Raw genomic sequence first — 22,295 nt, forward strand, 5'->3', positions numbered from 1 at the left:
GGTGTTTATTTGCTTTTATGTCTATACCTTGTATATATGCTTGCATGTTTATTTTTCTGCTTGCATATCATGTTTATTTCTGTTTGCACATCATGCATATGGATTATATTCTGTGTTCCTTGGGGTCTTCTGTTCTGTTTTGCAGGTTGGGTGGGATTGTTCTATGAGGTAAAAGGCCCAATACCCAGGCCATGAGTGATACCTTAGGAACTAGGAATAGAGTGGCCATGACGGACAGAAGACGTATGTCTGATTGATCCGATCATGTATCCACGGGCAGAGCTTGGTTGAAAGAGGCAATATCGTATGATTACGCCTACTTTCAATCCTCTGTTGGCTTTTTTGACCTACCTTGACCTAGACTACACCCGTGAGTGGGGAGGGATATACATGACAGGTACCGTTGGTGACCGTTCTGTTCTGCTGATGACTTGTGTTCTCATGGTTTCATTGTGCCTATGCCGGACCTTTGATCCTGCAACGTCCGATCTTATCCAGAGGCAACACACACTTCTCCTATGTGGGGAAACCTCCATTGCATCATTTACATCATGGCATATTTACCTTCCAAAAAAAAAGAGAAAAGAAAAGAAAGAAAAGATGTAAAAAAAAAAAAAGGAAAAAAGAAAAGAAGAAAAATAGTATTATTTCTCATATGCATGCCATTTTTCAGGGTATCCGAGGTTATTACTTTTCATCCAGGATGGCTAGCAACGTGACCGCTACCAGAGAAGCTACAAGGCGTACTCACACTTACAGTTTCCATCGCGAAGGTTTGGTTCAGTTGGGGCAATTGGGTGGACTGATCACTGGTCATAATAAAACTGTGTTCACTGAGAATTATGGAAACATCTTGACTCTTTTGGACTCACACGTCGACGAATGGGGTTTGTCTACTCTTCTCCAGTTCTACGATCCTGACTTGCGTTGTTTCACCTTCTCAGGCTATCAGTTGGCTCCCACTCTCGAGGAGTACTCTCACTTTCTCAATATCAAGATTCAACACAAGGTTCCTTTCGTGTGTGTCCCAGAGAAGCCTGATTTGAACAACATTGCCAACGCTCTTTATTTGAGCATAGAAGACGTCCTTGGGAATTGGAAGAAGAATGGTAACACCCATGGTTTCTATATGAGTTTCTTGGTTGAGAAGGCTCAAGAGTTGGCTAACAAAAAGATGTGGGAGGCTTTCAACGCCCTTCTGGCCGTTTTGATTTATGGGATCGTAATGTTCCCTAACATTCACAAGTTCGTTGATCTGGCTGCTATATGTCTTTTTGTGGAGAAGAATCCGGTCCCTACTTTGCTAGCCGATACGTACTATTCTGTTCACTCTCGATATGGGAAAGGAGGAGCCATAAGAAATTGTTTGCCGCTGTTATACACCTGGTTTAAGTCTCACCTGCCTACAAGTGGTCCTTTCATTACTTCTACTCAGAAATGGCCTCAAAGGATCATGGGGCTTACCGGAAATGACATTGTCTGGTGTCCTGCTGGGATGGACGTAGAGAGGATTATAACTAGTTGTGGTGCTTTTGACAATGTTCCCCTCATAGGAACAAAAGGTGTTATCAATTATAATCCTAAGCTAGCGCTGCGTCAATTGGGTTTTGCACTTGAAAACAAGCCTTTGGACAAAGAGATATTTGAATCCGTTTGCTTTGAGAAGGGAACCGATCCAAAAGGTTTAGAAAAAGTAGTGAGCGCCTGGAAAGACATCCATACAAGTGATCAGATTTCTCTAGGTGAAAAGAATGCCGTTGCCAAACAAGCCTACACAGATTGGGTTGAAAATAGAGTTAAAGATCGCCTGTTGCCTTTCCCGAAGGTTAACCCATTGTACGAGCAACCACCTAAGATTCTAATTGCCGCCGTGCCTGCTGAGAATCGTATCCAGGTAGATATGGAAAGCACCCAATTGCACGAAAAGAAGTCAGATGCGCAACCGAAACATTGTCTTGTGGACCAGAAAAAGGTTGAGTTGACACACGAAGCCAAAATGCTGAAGGGAGAATCTTCCAGAGTTCAAAAGAGGGCTAGAACGGAAAAAGGTGAAAGAGATACTACTGTTATTGTCGAGGATCATCAGAAGCTCCTAAAAAGGGCCATGAAAGAGGCAGAAGAGAAACTCAAGCGAGAGTACCGAGAAGACTTGAAAGCTTATAAGCTCAAGATAGAAAGGGATGCTAGAGTTGAAGTAAAGAATTTGAAAAAGAAACTGGAAGAAGAGACCACTAAAAGAATGGCAATTGAGACTCAACTGAAAGGAAGTCACCTCCGTAATACTCGACTAACAGAAGAAAATGCCAAGCTCAGAGATCGAATGATGGAGGACATATCTGAGAAGGATTATCTCCCAGAATGCAAAGGATGTGACGAACTCAGGGAGTGCTGCAAGAAGCTAGATGGGCATTTGTTTCGCAAAGATGAGGTGATTCAAAGCCTTCTTAAAGGAAGAAATCGAGAAGCAACCAAGAAACTGTTTGATGAAACTAAGAAGTGGAGCGACGAGCACTTCAGACAAGGAGGACCTCTGTTTTATATTCAGATGGATTGATGTTTGAGTCTGTATGTTTCGACCACCACCAGACTTGTTGGATGGGGTCTTTTATTTCCCTTGCTGAACTATCTTGTCAATGTATGGCTTGCCCAAGTTTAAAATTCTTGTTATGAATAAAAAGAACTAGTTTCTCTTGACACTTATCTTTTGTCACATTGTTAGCTATTCTGGATCAATATTAAATCTTGGATACTCTGAAAATGGCACATCACGTCATACGCACACATGCACTCATACATTCACATTATCACATTGCATTTTTCAGGTTATTGTACAAGAAACTAATTGGGGTCCCTTTCAGCAACAGATTTCTTTTCCGACGACGAAGCTGACTTTCTTACATCCTTACCGTACCCGGAGCAACGAGAGACTCATGGATCAATTTGAGCAGAACCAAGCTGCCCTCCGTAGGGATATGGATGTTATGGGGGAGAGAATGGCCCAACTTATGGAAACTCTCCATGCCGTTGTTCAAGGACAGGATGAACTCAGAAAGAGTGTCGTTAGTTTGGTCAAAGATACTCCTACCAATTCTGCTGACGGAGGGGTGAAAACTAAAGAGACTCCTATTAATGAGACACTGAAAGTAGTGGACGACCACCATGAGGTTATTGATCTTGAACATGATCTCACTGCTGAGTTGACCGAGACTGCTAAGATGTACCAAGCTCTTGAAGAACGTCTTAAGGCTGTTGAGGTTGCTAAAACTTCGAGTTTCGACACTGCTGCTATGTGCTTGGTACCTGGGATTGTTATTCCCCCGAAATTCAAAGTGCCAGATTTTGATAAATACAAGGGAGTCACCTGTCCAGAGACTCACATTCGTTCCTACTGCCGTAAGATGGCTGCTCATGCTGAGAACGAGCCTCTGCTGATGCATTTCTTTCAGGATAGTCTCACTGGAGCCCCGTTGGAATGGTACATGAAACTTGAGAGGTCTAATGTCAGTACTTGGGGACAACTTGTCGACGCCTTCTTGAAACAATACCACTACAATACTGCTATGGCTCCCAGCCGTGCCCAGCTACAAAATATGTCACAGAAATCTGAAGAGTCTTTTAAAGAATACGCCCAGAGGTGGCGTGAACTTGCATCCCGTGTCCAACCTCCTCTTTTGGACCGCGAGTTGATTGATCTGTTTATGGGGACTCTAAAAGGGCCGTATCTTCAGCACATGGTTAGTAATACTTCTCCTTCCTTTTCGGATGTGGTCATCATTGGTGAGAGGGTTGAGAACTGTGTCAAAGCTGGTACCATTCAAGGTGTTACTAATCCTAGCAACTCAAGTGGTAATGGTAAGAAGCCGTATTCTGGGTTTGTGAAGAAGAAGGAAGGTGAGACTAGCACTGCCTCTGTTGACCAAGGTCGAGCTCCTGCATATTCTGCTGTTCCACCTCCTTATTATCCGATGCCTTATGCTGTTCCAGGTCCGTATGTCCCTCAAGCATATGCTGCTGCTCTTCCACAACCATGGATGGCACCCCAACAGCCTTTCGTACCACAACAACAAGCTGCTGTTTCTCAGAATCGCCAACAGAATCCTAGGCCTCAAGGTCAAAGAGGTCCACAGAGGCAAAGATACCCTGACAGGCGTATAGATCCGGTTCCAATGTCGTATGCTCAGCTTCTTCCCCAATTACTTGCTGGTCAATTAGTGCAACTCCGCGAAATGGGTCCTCCACCTGACCCTCTTCCTCCTGGGTATGATGCGAATGCTCATTGTGAATTTCATTCTGGGGCTCCCGGCCACACAATTGAGAAATGCAGGGCATTCAAGTGGAAAGTCCAGGATCTTCTCGATGACAAGCTCATCTCGTTCACTCCTACTGGTCCTAATGTGCAGAATAATCCTATGCCTCCTCATGCCGGTGCGACCAATGCTATTGAGTTATGTGATGATCAGATCCTAGTGAGTGATGTTAATGAGGTAAGGATGCCGCTAGCAGTTGTCAGAGAGTATCTTGAGCAACAAAAGGTTTTGTGTGAACTACATGACTACTGTTTGCAATGTTCTTCTAACCCTGAGGAATGCGTTAGGTTGAGAGAAGAAATCCAGAAACTAATGGATGAAGGTGGTCTTAGAGTGGAAAGGGTCGTTCCTGTCGAAGATGTGGCTACTCTAGAGATACCTTACTATCCTGCTGAGGTGTCAAAAAATCAGAGTACTCCCTTGGTCATTCGTGCTCCGAGTACTCCCTTGGTCATTCAGGCTCCGAGGACTCCGTTGGTCATTCAGGTTCCAAATGCTCCTTCGACCCCTCCATCCTCGTCTCTTGTTCCTTCTCCTGTGAATGATCCCAAGGCTGTCCCTTGGAGCTATAATGCCGTGTATATTCGAGGGAAGAAATATGAGTGCCCTCCAGTGGGTAATTCGAGCATCACCAATATTACTGGCACTAGTGGCATTACCCGTAGTGGTCGGATCTTTGCTGCCCCTCCTCCACTTCCTAAAGAGACCAATAAAGAGGCTAGTACACAAGCAAAAGGAAAGCAAGTTGCTGTTGATCCTCCTGCAACACGTAATGCCCAAGATGCCGAACAACTCTTGAAAATCATTAAGAAAAGTGATTACAAAGTGATTGACCAACTTGATCAGACCCAAGCCAAGATCTCCATCCTGTCTCTCTTGGTACATTCTGAAGCTCACCGTGATGCTCTGATGAAAGTTCTGGCTTCCGCTCACGTAACTCAAGATATTACTGTGCCTCAGTTCGAAGGGGTTGTGACCAACATTGCTGCTGGTAATTGTTTGGGTTTTTCTGATGATGAACTTCCACTTGAGGGTAGGGCACATAACAAAGCATTGCATATCTCCGTCAAGTGTCTGGATGCTGTGTTGTCTCGAGTTCTGATTGATACAGGTTCTTCTCTTAATGTGATGCCCAAGGCCACTTTGTTTAAGCTGAGTATGGATGGGATTATGATGAGACCATGCACTATGAGCGTTAGAGCATTTGATGGTTCTAGAAGGTCCGTAGAAGGAGAAATTGATCTGCCTGTCTTGATTGGTCCTCACATGTTCTACATTGCCTTCTATGTTATGGATATAAGTCCTTCATACACTTGCCTCTTGGGTCGTCCTTGGATCCATGCTGCTGGGGCTGTGACATCTACCCTCCATCAGTGTTTGAAATTTGTTGTGAATGACAAGATTGTTGTGATCACTGGTGAAGAGGATTTGATTGTCAATAATCTGGCGTCATACCGTTATGTTGAAGTGGAGGGAGAAATACAAGAGACACCTTTTCAGGCATTAGAGATCGTGTCGGTTGATAAACTCCCCATGGTTGAGAATAAGAAAGAACTCGGAGCACCCCTCTCGTCTTTAAATGATGCTAAGGCCTTCTTAGAAGCTGGTACTCCCCATAGTGCTTGGGGCAAGCTGATTGATGTTCATGAGAAGCGAGACAAGTATGGCCTTGGGTATCAGCCATCTTCCTCTACTCAGCTCAGCATAATTCCTGGAAAGAAGGTGATTCCCCGCATTTCTCAAGTGTTCGTCAGTGCAAGCACCAATTCTGGAAGTCAGGTTCTCGCCGTGGACGATGATGATGAAGAAGATCTCTCCAAATTCATTTGCCATGCTGCGCCTGGACAGGAACTCAACAATTGGACTATCTTGGACATCCCTAGAGTCACTTTCATGGAGATGTAATTTTCTTGTTTCGATAAGTCATATGCTTCGCCCTAAGCATTTTGACCACTTGTATAAAGAAGGGACCCCCATGTTGTTTCAGTTTGTTTAATATTGAATAAAAATCATATCTTCGCATGCAATTACTGTTCCATTTCTTTCATTTTTGTTTTTTACTTTAAAAACTTTTTCAAAAAATGGCAAAGCTTTCCTTTTTTCTTTTTATGTGTTGCATTCTAAGGCATAAATCATCCATCGTGCAGATCCGGCTCGAATTCCATCAAAAATGATGATGTTACAGTTCCACGTCTTAATATCCTTGAGAATCCAATTGACCAAGCCGATGAGGATAGTGGGGAAGATTGTGAAGTCCCTGAGGAATTGGCAAGACTTTTGAGACAAGAAGAGAAATCGATTCAGCCACATCAAGAAGCCATAGAAATCATCAACCTCGGTACAGAAGAAGCAAAGAGAGAAGTCAAGATAGGTGCCGCTTTGGAAAGTGATGTAAAGAGAAGGTTGATTGAGTTGCTCCGAGAGTATGTTGATATCTTCGCCTGGTCATATGAAGACATGCCTGGTTTAGACACGGATATAGTTATGCACAGGCTACCTCTCAAACCAGAATGTCCGCCTGTAAAACAAAAACCACGAAGAACTCGACCTGATATGGCTTTGAAAATCAAGGAAGAAGTTGAAAAACAGTTGAAAGCTGGTTTCTTATCTGTATGTGAGTATCCTCCTTGGATTGCAAACATAGTACCTGTTCCTAAGAAGGACGGAAAGGTACGTATGTGTGTTGACTACCGAGATTTGAATAGGGCAAGTCCGAAGGACGATTTCCCTCTGCCTCATATTGATGTGCTAGTCGACAACACTGCTCAGTATTCGGTGTTTTCTTTTATGGACGGTTTTTCTGGCTATAATCAAATAAAAATGGCTCCTGAAGATATGACCAAGACTACTTTTACCACTCCGTGGGGTACGTACTGTTATAAGGTGATGCCTTTTGGTCTTAAGAATGCTGGTGCAACATATCAACGAGCTATGGTGACCCTTTTCCATGATATGATCCATAAGGAGATTGAGGTGTACGTCGATGATATGATTGCAAAATCCCAAACTGAGGAGGAACATTTGGTATACCTTGAGAAATTGTTTGCTCGTTTGCGAAAATTCAAGTTGAGGCTTAATCCAAATAAGTGCACTTTTGGGGTGCGATCTGGAAAGTTACTTGGATTCATTGTGAGTCAACGAGGGATTGAGGTCGACCCTGACAAAGTAAGAGCAATACAGAATATGCCAGCACCAAAGAATGAAAAAGAGGTCCGAGGGTTCCTTGGGAGATTGAATTACATAGCCAGGTTCATTTCTCATCTCACTGACACCTGTGAACCCATCTTCAAACTGCTGCGCAAAAATCAAGATATCCGTTGGGATGATCATTGTCAGGAAGCCTTCGAAAGGATCAAGCAGTATCTCCAAGAGCCACCTATTCTCATGCCTCCGGTTCCTGGGAGGCCGCTTCTTATGTACTTAACTGTGCTTGAAGGATCTATGGGGTGTGTGCTGGGCCAACATGACGAGTCTGGTCGAAAAGAGTGCGCCATTTATTACCTGAGCAAAAAGTTTACCGATTGTGAATCCCGCTACTCACTACTCGAGAAAACTTGCTGTGCTTTGGTATGGGCTGCTCGCCGACTGAGGCAGTATATGTTGACTCATACCACTCTATTGATCTCCAAAATGGACCCGATAAAGTACATCTTTGAAAAACCGGCTCTTACAGGAAGACTAGCCCGATGGCAAATGCTTTTATCAGAATACGACATCCAGTATATCACACAGAAGGCCATCAAAGGAAGTGTCCTTGCAGACCATCTTGCTCATCAGCCACTAGAAGAGTATCAGTCAATGAAGTTTGACTTTCCTGATGAAGATATCATGAAACTAGATGATAATGAAGGACCCGAACCAGGGGAGCGATGGACTCTCACGTTCGATGGTGCGTCAAATGCTATGGGCCATGGTATTGGGGCAGTTTTGACTTCTCCTCGTCAAACTCACATCCCTTTCACAGCCAGAATATGCTTTGATTGCACAAACAATGTCGCAGAATACGAAGCTTGCATAATGGGCCTCGAAGCAGCAATTGATATGAGAATCAAGATCCTTGAGGTTTATGGGGATTCTGCCTTGGTTACACATCAAGTGAGAGGTGATTGGGAGACACGACACCCCAATTTAGTTCCTTATAAGGACTATATCTTGGAGTTGTTACCCGCTTTCGAGGAGATCACTTTCAATCACATCCCCCGAGAGGAAAATCAATTGGCAGATGCTTTGGCTACTTTGGCGGCTATGTTCAGAGTTAGCTCCCCTAAAGAAGTACCAGACATAACGATCCTCCGTTACAAGGAACCTGCCCATGTATTCCCTGCTCATTGTCTCACTACTGAAGATGTGTATGATGAAAAGCCATGGTATTACGACATCAAGAGGTATGTTGAGAAGCAAGAGTATCCCGAAGATGCTACGATTGGTGATAAGCGAACGCTTCGAAGGTTAGCATCCAAGTTCTTCTTGTCAGGAGACGTCCTGTACAAAAGAAACTATGATTCAGTTTTGCTCAGATGCGTGGATAGACACGAAGCAGAACTGATCATGCGGGAAATTCATGAAGGATCTTTCGGAACTCATTCCAGTGGACATTCTATGGCCAAAAAGATCTTGCGAGCAGGATATTACTGGATGACGATTGAAAGTGATTGTTATGTGTACGTGAAGAAATGTCACAAATGTCAAGTGTATGCTGATAGAATTCATGTTCCTCCAACTCCTTTGAATGTTCTGACATCACCTTGGCCCTTTGCTATGTGGGGCATAGACATGATCGGACGGATAGAGCCGCAAGCTTCGAATGGACACAGATTTATTCTTGTTGCTATCGACTACTTCACCAAATGGGTTGAAGCTGCTTCTTACAAGAATGTAACCAAGCAAGTCGTTACTCGCTTCATCAAGAAAGAGATCATATGCCGATATGGGATTCCAAACAAGATCATCACTGATAATGGGTCCAATCTTAATAACAAAATGATGGCAGAGTTGTGTGAAGAGTTCAAGATTGAACATCACAATTCATCACCCTATCGGCCAAAGATGAATGGCGCCGTCGAAGCTGCTAACAAGAATATAAAGAAGATTGTCCAGAAGATGGTTAGAACGTATAAAGATTGGCATGAGATGTTGCCATTTGCTTTGCATGGCTATAGAACTTCTGTTCGTACTTCAACTGGGGCAACTCCCTTCTCTCTTGTCTACGGCATGGAGGCCGTACTACCTGTCGAAGTGGAAATTCCTTCGTTGAGAGTCTTGATGGACGCCAAACTCGATGAAACAGAATGGGTTCAAACGAGGCTTGATCATCTCAATCTAATTGAGGAAAAACGCTTATCTGCTATCTGCCACGGCCAGTTGTACCAAAAGAGGATCAAGAAAGCGTATGACAAGAAGATTCGGCCTCGAGAATTCCACACAGGTGACCTAGTTGTGAGGAAGATCTTGCCAATTCACACCGATCCAAGGGGCAAATGGACTCCCAACTATGAGGGACCATACATTGTGAAGAAATCATTTTCAGGTGGTGCTTTAATCCTGACAAAGATGGATGGGGAAGACGTTCCGCTTCCAGTCAATTCAGACTCAGTCAAAAAATACTACGCATAAAAGACCCGCTAGGTCGACGTACCTAGGCAAAAATAAGGGCATCCCGGCAAACCAAAAGGGTTTGGGCAAAAATTAGGGATAAAACAAAAAAAGAATAACCCGCTAAGTTGAAAACCCGAAGGGGCGACTTAGGCAAAAAGGGGTATCCCGCTGGATTGAAAACCCGAAAGGGCGATCCAGGCAAAAGTTAGGGATCAAAAGCGAGAGGCTGCAGTCTGAATACCCTTCACAAAGACCACTATACGCCCTTGGCAGAACGGACAGATCAATCCAACCACTACCCTTCTGAAGCAAAGCATTGAGAGGATCGAGGATATGGGAACTGTAGCAATATCAGTTTTAGTGGAAATCCGAGCATTTCTCTTTGCCATTTCGCTCTTTGCGTTTGTATTTTCTTTTTCGCAACTACCTCATTTAGGAGTTGCTTCCTTGTACAGAAGCCTATTCACAGGCATTCCATCAATAAAATGATCTTTCGATGCAAAAGCTTTATTTCTTTCTTTTCATTTTTTTCTATGCATGCGAGGTGTGATTTAATTCGTTATTAAACATCGCATTGAAAGCATGGGGAATAATAATCACAAAATCAAACGAAACATGATGTTACATAGACATGAAAGTGCTCTGAGGGGCAATATTTGCGTCCAAACGTTGTCTTCTGTGCAGGTTGCAGGTTCTAGCCGTCATCTTGGTTCATAGTATGTCACAAAGGTCATCATCATCCCGCATGAAGGTTCGAGAGTATAATTCATCAGTACTGGCAAGCACGGAGCACATGAAAAGGTCCATATCCCTATTTCACATGGCAGACGAAGAGTGGTCTCTTAAAACTCGTGATTCCCCAAGCAGCTTAGGATGTAAGGAAAGTCGAGCAAAATCATTTCATCCCCAGCAGGGCTATGTTCCAACCCTCAACGCAGTTACCAATAATCTTTGGTACTGTAGGGTTCCAATATCAATTCACGATGATGGTTCAAGATCACAAGGCAACGGACCCCAATGATCCCACTCTCCGGTTCCCTCACTAACGCCTTTATTTGGCACTCTTTGCATATAGAATCCATTGCATATAGCATTTGCATCCTCAAAAGCGTAGCATATCCATCAAAATGGAACATTACGCCCTAGAAAAAGTCAAACATGCATACAAAGCATAAGCCAGATAATACAAATCACCCCTCTATCAGGACAATGATACATCCTCAAATAAAATGCCCTTACAAATTCCAATTGATATCTGCTACTACATCGCAAATCTCCTCCACCCATGGTGCCGATACCTGGTATCCCAACCCCCGTAAGTCAATCTACCAAACTCCTCGAGCACTCGTATGTGTCATCCTTTCGATGCTCGTTTGTATCTCCTTTGATGCTCGTATGTGTCATTCCTTCGATGCTCGTTTGCATCTCCTTTGATGCTCGTATGTGTCATTCCTTCGATGCTCGTTTGTATCTCCTTTGATGCTCGTATGTGTCATTCCTTCGATGCTCGTTTGTATCTCCTTTGATGCTCGTATGTGTCATTCCTTCGATACTCGTTTGTATCTCCTTTGATGCTCGTATGTGTCATTCCTTCGATGCTCGTTTGTATCTCCTTTGATGCTCGTATATGTCATTCCTTCGATGCTCGTTTGTATCTCCTTTGATGCCCGTATGTGTCATTCCTTCGATGCTCGTTTGTATCTCCTTTTGATGCTCGTATGTGTCATTCTTTCGATGCTCGTTTGTATCTCCTTTCGATGCTCGTATGTGTCATTCTTTCGATACTCGTCTGTATCTCCTTCTGATGCTCGTCTGTGTCATTCTTTCGATACTCGTCTGTACCTCCTTTTGATGCTCGTCTGTATCTCCCTCAAAACAATTGTCTATGTCGCCTTATCTTTCTGTCAAACCTACTTCTCTCCCAATCATTTCCATGTAAATACCAATCCCTTTGAGAACCTTGTATTGGCACCATGGCTACGTTACAAGTTACCACCATCCAGTTGCTTGCTGTAAATATCTCCATCAGAAAAACAAAAATCTCTTTCCCCAGCAGATATCAAACAAAAATAACACTCACACCATCTTTTCTTCAGGACAAATTTTAGGTCTTGATATTTAATCTCCTTCTACCTTGAATGTTCGAAAGGCTAACGCCAATCTCACCTTCAGGTTTAAGACGATTAAATAGGGGCAGCTGTCATACCCCAAATTTGTCCTACCCCTTAACTTCTAACTGGCTTAGGCCTTGCATTCATGCACATACATCACTTAGGTCATAATCCATATCCATGCATTCATATCATAGGTGTTATTCAAGGGCTAGCAAGAAAAGCTCCATTGCAAAGAAGTCGATCAAAGAATGAGGAGACTGAGGTATAATCATGTGGCTCTATGTTCATTGAAGTCCTCCTGGATTGGGGTGTCTCTCTGCTTCAAATCAGGGCATTGGTTAGAGGGTACAAGCTTGCAAATCATCTGGTCCTTTAAATCAGGGTTTCGTTGATCAAAGTCAACCAGTTGACTTTCTGGTCAACATTTAATCAGGAGTGGATTCTATGAATGAGAAGCTCTCATACTGACTATGTGGACGTGTTTGTTTGACTGGACTTGACTGGAAGGGATTTAATCGGGAATTTCATCAATAGTCGGAAAAATCAGAACAGTTGACTTTTGGGTCAAAATCAGAAGAATCATTCAAATATCGACTTTTGGTGGAAAAACCGGTCAAATAAAGTCAAGGAAATGAGAAAAATCAAGGAACAATCAAAACTGCCAAATTTGGAAAGTTAGTTGAAATGGGAATTTGCCAAAAGAGGAAAGTTCTACACTTAAAGAATTTTTGAGTGAATTTCCAATTGGCTGGGCAGCTGACTTCAGGTTCGATTATCATGTTGAAAACGACAGAATTTTAAGACAAGCTCAACATAAAAAGTGTTCAAATCATAGCCCTTTACTACTCCCTAGTTGGGAGTTCTTCCATTTGACGCTTGGATCAAGAGATATTGAGCGTTGAAGTTTTCAGAATTACATTCACTCAAGTCATGAAGCTAGGCACAATTCTGGTCGTACGTGACATATTTCATCGAGCACGTGGCGTGCCAACTTTGAAGCCAATTCTAGGGCAATTCAGGATTTCTACAAATGCAAACTTGGCATCATCTCAATCCTTTCCATGTGCTCTACCCAACAAAGCAAGAATCAAGTCATTTGGACAAAGAATGAATCATTTATAAAGCTCCAAAGTCACCCTTTCGCAAAGTCAAAGCCACGCGTCTGGCTAGCCAAAGTTCCAAGTCATGACCTGGCATTTGCACAAACACGTGGTGGGCTGAATTCGTGTCCACATTTCTTCTTCCACAAGCATCCATTTTGGACAAACTTGGTCTCTAACGACTCTTTGACGTGATATCTACCTAATGGATCCAAGATCACTGAGTTCAGACACGCATGGGTCAAGAGAGAGGCATTCAAAGTGGTGCCCTCACTAAGTCATGTTTTGGCCGAGAATGCAAGTCAAATCCAGGTCACACGCAGGCAAGGCATGCACAAAAGAGAGCCTCATAATCATTTCCATGCAGGTAGCATACGTGGAAGAGCATTTCAAATGCAGAGCCTGATTCTCTAAGTGTTGTGAAACTATTCACTACACTACACCACACCATAATACTCCATACACCTCATGCACCATATATAAACTAAAATCTCTTCACAACTCACTCACACACTCTCATTTTTTTACACACTTTTTCTCATTTCTCAAACTCACTCTCTTCTCTCTCGGATCCTTTTTTCTCTCTTCCATCACTTACAAAGTTTGTTACAACTTGTAACAAACTCAACGAACTCAACCATCAAACCTTCATCACCATGGCTCTATCTTCATCTATAAGCCAAGAACAAAGCCTCTTCTTCCTCTGAATCAATAAACAGAGCTCATCTCCTTCATCAATGGTGAAATTCTGCATTCCATGATTCAAAGCTTCTTGCGCGTAGCTGGAGGTTCTTACACGTTCAGCATATTGTAGTCAAGCTATCACACACTCCTCCTCGCATCTGTAACGGCGGTAACATAGATTCCGAGCTCAGTTTTCTTCACAAGGTAGATCGAGTTGGATTGCACGTTGAAGCGAGTTTTAAGCATAATTGAGCATTTATTTTGCTCAATCGGAATTCTCTGAAGCTTTCTGGATCGTTACCACGCTTCAAATCCTCCGTTAAAGATCTCTTCAGACTACTCCGATCTACAGGTAAACTCATGTCCCTAAGTCCATGCATTCATCATCGTTTTGCATGATTCTTGATGGTATCTCGTACGAAATTGCTCACTGATCATTAACCCTATGATTGCTTCCATTTATCTTGCATGTGGACAGTTTAATTCCAGATCCAATTTTTAGGGTTCTTAGATATTTTCGTTCGATTCCTTAGTTTCGTTCTATGTCTGTGAAAACTATTAGCATATCTGGAATTAGATGATTGAAACGATTGTGATGATGTATGTTTACTGAATTTCTGGAAATTGCGGCCACCACTCACGGTGGCAGACGGTGGCCGGAGGTATTAAGATGACGAGACTCTGTTTGTAGTTTCTTTTGGTTTTGATTTGGAATCTGTGACGTGGCGTGGTATCACTGGTCCGTTCTTTAATTTTGTCTTTACTCAAATGATTGGAATGTGAGGTGTAGCGATAGGATTGGTTCAGGTTTTAACAAGTTATCCTTTTTTAACCAATCGACCCCTGACACGTATAATATCACATGTGCAATAAATAAATGAAATAGAAAATGAGATATTGGACCATGCGCATGTGGGCCTTGCTTTCATTTCTGAAATACACACTTGTTTTACTGATACACCACACTCCAATGAATTTGGGGCCCTGAACGCTTTGCTCTTACCACCCCCTGAATCAGGCCCAGTTTTGCTTGTAGTTAATTGTAGTTCATTTGAATAATGCTGTTACACCCCCCTGGCAGTCTAGCTTTCATTTTTAATTTTGTTTTCTTTTTTAACTCATAAATCCTTTTAATTCAAATATTAAAAAATGCATAAAATTGCTCTTAGTTTTTAGGCTGACTAAATAATTGTCTTGATTTTTTGTTATTTTTCTAATCGTTCTTTACCCTTTTAATAAATCTTTTTCTTTACAATATATTTGAATATTCTTTGTTTTAACACTTCTTTGTAAATAATTCATTAATAGACTTAGGAATTGATTTTTAGTCCTGATTTTTTTTGTATAGATTTAATCGATATATGTGTGTTTGTGAATACCATTTACTCGTCATAGTTCTCAATTTTATTTTCCGTATATTGACTTCTCTTTACATATTTCATGTATAGTCTTCCTTTAATAAATTGTATAGTTTTTTCATTTTAAATCCCTTATATTAGACAACTTAGACTAGATTTAGAAATAGTTCCCTTCTTTCATTCTCTTTTTCTTTTCAACTTTCAAAATACTTAATAAATATCGATGACGATCATACCGTTACTATATTCCATAGTAGGAAGGAAATGATTGGGGTGTAGGCCCCGATGTACGTTCTTTCCTACTTAGCGGAGAAGAAATGATTGAGGTGTGAAGCCTCGATGTATTTCTTAGCCGTTATTTAGAGAAACGATCGTGGTGTAGGCCTCGATGTGCATTCTCTAAATATTCACAAAAGAACTCTTTTTTGTATTTCCTTTACTTAGCGGAGAAGAAATGATTGAGGTGTGAGGCCTCGATGTATTTCTTAACCGCTATTTAGAGAAACGATTGTGGCGTAGGCCTCGATGTGCTTTCTCTAAATGTGCAAAACAAAACTCTTTTTGGTATGATCTAAGTCACAAAATTAAAATCCCCATAAAAAACACCAACCAAAAACACTTCAAAAAACCTAATAAATGTTCAGACTTAAAACAAAAGTGAGGAAGTGATGCGAGACCTTGTAGTGGGTTCTCGTCATCATGGAATTACCCTAAAAGACACAAACCAATCTCTTTTTTCTTTTCTTAAGGGCAAGTTATCTCCGCTCCATTGCATCCTAGGCTGTCCCCTTGTGCAAGAGCGTGAGCGTTAACGCCGCCCAACTAAAAAACACAAAACAAACAGAAAATCTTTAGCCGAGCTACGGTAACTCTGATTCCTGAAAAGGATACGTAGGCAGCGGGGTAGGGCCCGTGCGAGTACAATTCTTTATTTTCCCTACATTTTGCATTCATTTTGCATTTAGACATAGACGTAGTTATACACCCTTTAGATAGAAACAAACATAGGTGGATACCATCGAGTACGATGGGCGCGAGGGGTGCTAATACCTTCCCCTTGCGTAACCGACTCCCGTACCTTGATTCTCTGGTCGCAAGACCTCGTTCTTACCCTTTGTAGGTTATCCGGTATTCCTTTCCCTTATGGGATAAATATATTGGTGGCGACTCTGTTCATTTTTCGCGAGCGTGCGACACCAGGTTATCGAGGCATTTCAACAAGGCGTAAGCCTTCAACGTGGAGCCATTAAGGCCAAGGCATAAGCCTTCAACTTTTCAACGTGGTGCCATCAAGGCCAACTTAAACAATGCAAATGTATGCATCCAACAACAACCGCAACGTCACAACAACAACAACAACGCAACAACGACAACAATTCAACACTGTACCAACATTAGAGGTACTCAACGTCGCTTCAACACTGGCCATAGGCCTATAACTTAGTCAACATATCGACAACAACTTATATCAACAAATTGTATGAAGCAACAACTTATAGCAATAACAACAACACAACAGCAGTAACAACGTGCAATTCAATCATTCAAGTTCATACAACAAGCAATTCAATCACACAAGTTCATACAACAAGCACACGATTAATAGCGTACACCCAGTTCGACAATTACACAACATTACACACGAAAATGTATATCGATTCAGTAAAATTCATCTACTGTGTTTGAAAATATTTATACAAGATAGAACATAATTTTAGCTTTCCAACGGTCCAAACAGCGCGTCAAATGGACACCGGAGTCAAAAATTGTGAATTTTCTAAGTTTTCGGAAAGCGCAAACACCAGTATCATACACCGACACAACAAAACTTCATTACACACCAATTAAATTTTATTTCCAGAACATGAAACTATTTTTATAATAAAATACACATTATTAGCTTTCTAGCGCTTCGAACGGGGACTCAAACGGACTTACGGATCAAAATATATGAATTTTTGAAGTTTTCTCCAAAACTAGATTTTTGCCAAGAAACAACTACGGGTTTTATGCATTTTTCCATTAAAATCCAACCAATTCAATTATTTTTCATAAAACAAACACATATTCATTCATACCTAACATATAGTAGTGAATTGGAATCATAAAACATGAATTTTAACACATTGATTTTGATCCCAAATCTCAAACCCCGTCATACCAAATCCCTATAACTCAACCCAAAAACTCAATTTTCCTCCTTCGATTCAGTTGCAAATCAATTTCGACCAACACAGAGACATAGCACTATAATAGTTATACTCAACCAACATTAATCCGTTTTTCTGCACTTAATTCCTCAATAATAATAATAATTATAAACCCTAGGTTAATTCCCCACAACAATTGATTGAACTTTTATAACCTTATTCACAGACATCAATCAATTTCAACATCAACAAAATTCAATCTCAAAGATACAAACAACCACACAAAACAGAGACAATCCATACAATCATAACCCTCACATATCATTCATCATAATCCCGTTTATAGAGCTAGAACCCCACCCTTACCTTGGATTGGAGGTCGCTCTCTATTCTGGTTGCACTTCGTTGCAGCCATAGTTCCAACCTCGCTCTTTCTCTTTCTCTGCAGCTTTGCAATTTTCTACGATAAATCTCTTTTTCTTCTCTAGAGCTCCAAACCCTTATTATTTCTTTCTTATAATAAACCTAATCCTCTTATTCCATTTAATCCAATATATAATAATAATAATAATAATAATAATAATAATAATAATAATAATAATAATAATAATAATAATAATAATAATATTATAAGTCTTAACCAAATAATAATAATAATATTATTCCTCTATTGGGCTCAACTTCTCTACACCTCCTTATTATTACATACCACCATAAAATAAACCCAACCAACAACTCATATTCCAATATAATAATAATTATATTATTTATACAACTCCAATATAATAATAATTATATTATTTCTACAACTCCAATATAATAATAATTACCACATAACAACTTAAACCGACATAATAATCCAATTTCTCCGATAAATCCCAACTTCGACCAATTTCCAATTATTAAATCCTTAATTAATTTAATAAAATAATTAATTAAATTCGGGGCGTTACAACTCTCCCCCACTTGGATATTTTCGTCCTCGAAAATCTATCCGACACAACCATCCTCAACTTGCTTATACTCGACTATACAACATCACAACATACTCTTATCAACAGATTTTCGTTATAGCATCCTTCACTTTACTCACCATCAAGATAGCAAGATACGTCTATACCATCCAACACGATTTTCGTCCATTATCAACAAGGGATTAAGGGTGATCAAGTCCTCAATTTGTCAATAGACAGCCGAGAACGATATCAAAGTATAAACCATCATTACCAACATTAATAGTGTTCTTTTCCAAATTGTACTCACAGACTCGCATTTCCGATCCTAACTCACAATTCAAAACTTCCCAACAACTTCTACAACTTTTTCCAAATTTTTAGCAAGAATCACCCAACTTCAAACACATTAATCGCTTTCAATACAGACCTCCCAAACACAAAATTATATTCCAAAATGAAGGGGATTTCGTGTAGATTCCATAACTTCAAGAATCGCTTAAATCCGGTTTACGAGTATAAAGTTATCATCCTTGCAATGGGACTGGTCCAAAACTCCTGTATGCAGAATTTTCCAAAAATCAGCATCAGACCCAAATATTAAAATGCACTTTTCTTCCTCTTCACAAATTTCCTAAAGACAAATCTTATATGCAAACTGTAGGGAATTTCGTAAGCTTTCCAAAAAGTCCAGCATCGCTTCAATCAGAATCACGAGTAAAAAGTTATGCCCCTTTTACTGACAGTTGTTCCATAATTGCAAAAATCAGAATTTAAGGTTGATGGACATAAGTTACATCTCTCTATCTTGCTTCCAAGATCTACCAACATCCTTTCTTCATTCAATACGCTTCAACTTGTCAAACAACTAAAATCTTAAATCCATGTTACCTCGGAAAACAACACAACTTAAACAATACTTGCATTGTCGCCAACTGCAGCACACCAACATCTTACAACTGAATAGATCCGAGAAGCACCGCTTCTACCCCACTTATCTTAAAGCCAACTCCTGTAACCAACAACTGGAAAACAAACAAGTACCGACAGTGTTTCACACACTTGTCGCATACGAAGGGATAAATAATATTAGACAACACTGGCCGGACAGACCGACCTGCTCTGATACCAATTGTAACACCCCAAACCTACCCAACATACAATTGGGATGTCACATTCAACGTAAAACAATAAACAACTTAATCACATATATCATAGATACATAGCACATAACTCGGATGAACCGATTAAAATCTGTTTACTCTTTTTAAAAATAAACAACTTCTATTAATAATAATAATATCAATTATTCAACTTCACTTCGTGCAATATTTTCATTCAATTGAAACAACTTCACAACAACATATTGCTTCACAATTTCCACTTAAAAGTTAACATCTTATAGTTATAACAACAATTAATAAATAACAACAATCGTTCAACCCCCCAAGTGCTACGTATCATAGCAAGACCCAACTCGTACTAACAGCAACTAAAGACTTCATAAAAATACTTTGAACATCCACAGCTATTCTTGAGTACCTGCCCATTTCCCATGGTAGGGGAAACATCAGCAGAAGGGTGAGATATCCAACAATATAAGCAAGCGTGTGATAAATAATATATTAAGATTAGATCATACAATATCACCACTTCATACTTATTCAAACAACAGTTATAATAACAAATAGCAACAACGGTTATAATAATTATTTACCAACAACAATTATGATAACAATATTCAGTAACAAGTATAACAACAACTAGTAACAACAATTAGCAACAACAACTATAACAATAGTTATAATAATTATTTCCTAATTTAAATCATCACAACTTAATAACAACAACCACTTATAACAACAACAACTTACAACAACGACAACTTATATCAACAACAACAACGTAATAACAACAACAACGAAATAACAACAACAACTTCAAATGCGACTCAACTGTGCAAATGCATGTGGTACCATTTGGAGTAAAACTCCCAACTTAAACATATGCCAGGTTATCGAGGCATTTCAACAAGGCGTAAGCCTTCAACGTGGAGCCATTAAGGCCAAGGCATAAGCCTTCAACTTTTCAACGTGGTGCCATCAAGGCCAACTTAAACAATGCAAATGTATGCATCCAACAACAACCGCAACGTCACAACAACAACAACAACAACGCAACAACGACAACAATTCAACATTGTACCAACATTAGAGGTACTCAACATCGCTTCAACACTGGCCATAGGCCTATAACTTAGTCAACATATCGACAACAACTTATATCAACAAATTGTATGAAGCAACAACTTATAGCAATAACAACAACACAACAGCAGTAACAACGTGCAATTCAATCATTCAAGTTCATACAACAAGCAATTCAATCACACAAGTTCATACAACAAGCACACGATTAATAGCGTACACCCAGTTCGACAATTACACAACATTACACACGAAAATGTATATCGATTCAGTAAAATTCATCTACTGTGTTTGAAAATATTTTTACAAGATAGAACATAATTTTAGCTTTCCAACGGTCCAAACAGCGCGTCAAATGGACACCGGAGTCAAAAATTGTGAATTTTCTAAGTTTTCGGAAAGCGCAAACACCAGTATCATACACCGACACAACAAAACTTCATTACACACCAATTAAATTTTATTTCCAGAACATGAAACTATTTTTATAATAAAATACACATTATTAGCTTTCTAGCGCTTCGAACGGGGACTCAAACGGACTTACGGATCAAAATATATGAATTTTTGAAGTTTTCTCCAAAACTAGATTTTTGCCAAGAAACAACTACGGGTTTTATGCATTTTTCCATTAAAATCCAACCAATTCAATTATTTTTCATAAAACAAACACATATTCATTCATACCTAACATATAGTAGTGAATTGGAATCATAAAACATGAATTTTAACACATTGATTTTGATCCCAAATCTCAAACCCCGTCATACCAAATCCCTATAACTCAACCCAAAAACTCAATTTTCCTCCTTCGATTCAGTTGCAAATCAATTTCGACCAACACAGAGACATAGCACTATAATAGTTATACTCAACCAACATTAATCCGTTTTTCTGCACTTAATTCCTCAATAATAATAATAATTATAAACCCTAGGTTAATTCCCCACAACAATTGATTGAACTTTTATAACCTTATTCACAGACATCAATCAATTTCAACATCAACAAAATTCAATCTCAAAGATACAAACAACCACACAAAACAGAGACAATCCATACAATCATAACCCTCACATATCATTCATCATAATCGCGTTTATAGAGCTAGAACCCCACCCTTACCTTGGATTGGAGGTCGCTCTCTATTCTGGTTGCACTTCGTTGCAGCCATAGTTCCAACCTTGCTCTTTCTCTTTCTCTGCAGCTTTGCAATTTTCTACGATAAATCTCTTTTTCTTCTCTAGAGCTCCAAACCCTTATTATTTCTTTCTAATAATAAACCTAATCCTCTTATTCCATTTAATCCAATATATAATAATAATAATAATAATAATAATAATAATAATAATAATATTCCTCTATTGGGCTCAACTTCTCTACACCTCCTTATTATTCCATACCACCATAAAATAAACCCAACCAACAACTCATATTCCAATATAATAATAATTATATTATTTCTACAACTCCAGTATAATAATAATTATATTATTTCTACAACTCCAATATAATAATAATTACCACATAACAACTTAAACCGACATAATAATCCAATTTCTCCGATAAATCCCAACTTCGACCAATTTCCAATTATTAAATCCTTAATTAATTTAATTAAATAATTAATTAAATTCGGGGCGTTACAACTCTCCCCCACTTGGATATTTTCGTCCTCGAAAATCTATCCGACACAACCATCCTCAACTTGCTTATACTCGACTATACAACATCACAACATACTCTTATCAACAGATTTTCGTTATAGCATCCTTCACTTTACTCACCATCAAGATAGCAAGATACGTCTATACCATCCAACACGAT

At 39.9% G+C, this 22,295-nt stretch overlaps 1 protein-coding gene across 1 annotated transcript in view; it reads left to right on the plus strand.

Annotated features, from left to right (window-relative positions):
- Window positions 1-703: 703 nt before the first annotated feature.
- LOC131613679 (uncharacterized) overlaps window positions 704-22,295 on the plus strand; it is a 44,587-nt gene continuing 22,995 nt past the window's right edge. The window contains exons 1-2 of the mRNA XM_058885328.1: window positions 704-1,540; window positions 1,667-2,048. Coding sequence (XP_058741311.1) covers window positions 704-1,540; window positions 1,667-2,048 — 1,219 coding nt within the window. The remainder of the gene's footprint in view (window positions 1,541-1,666; window positions 2,049-22,295) is intronic.

The sequence above is a fragment of the Vicia villosa genome, linkage group LG6 (genome assembly GCF_029867415.1).
Source record: "Vicia villosa cultivar HV-30 ecotype Madison, WI linkage group LG6, Vvil1.0, whole genome shotgun sequence".
Taxonomy (NCBI): domain Eukaryota; kingdom Viridiplantae; phylum Streptophyta; class Magnoliopsida; order Fabales; family Fabaceae; genus Vicia; species Vicia villosa.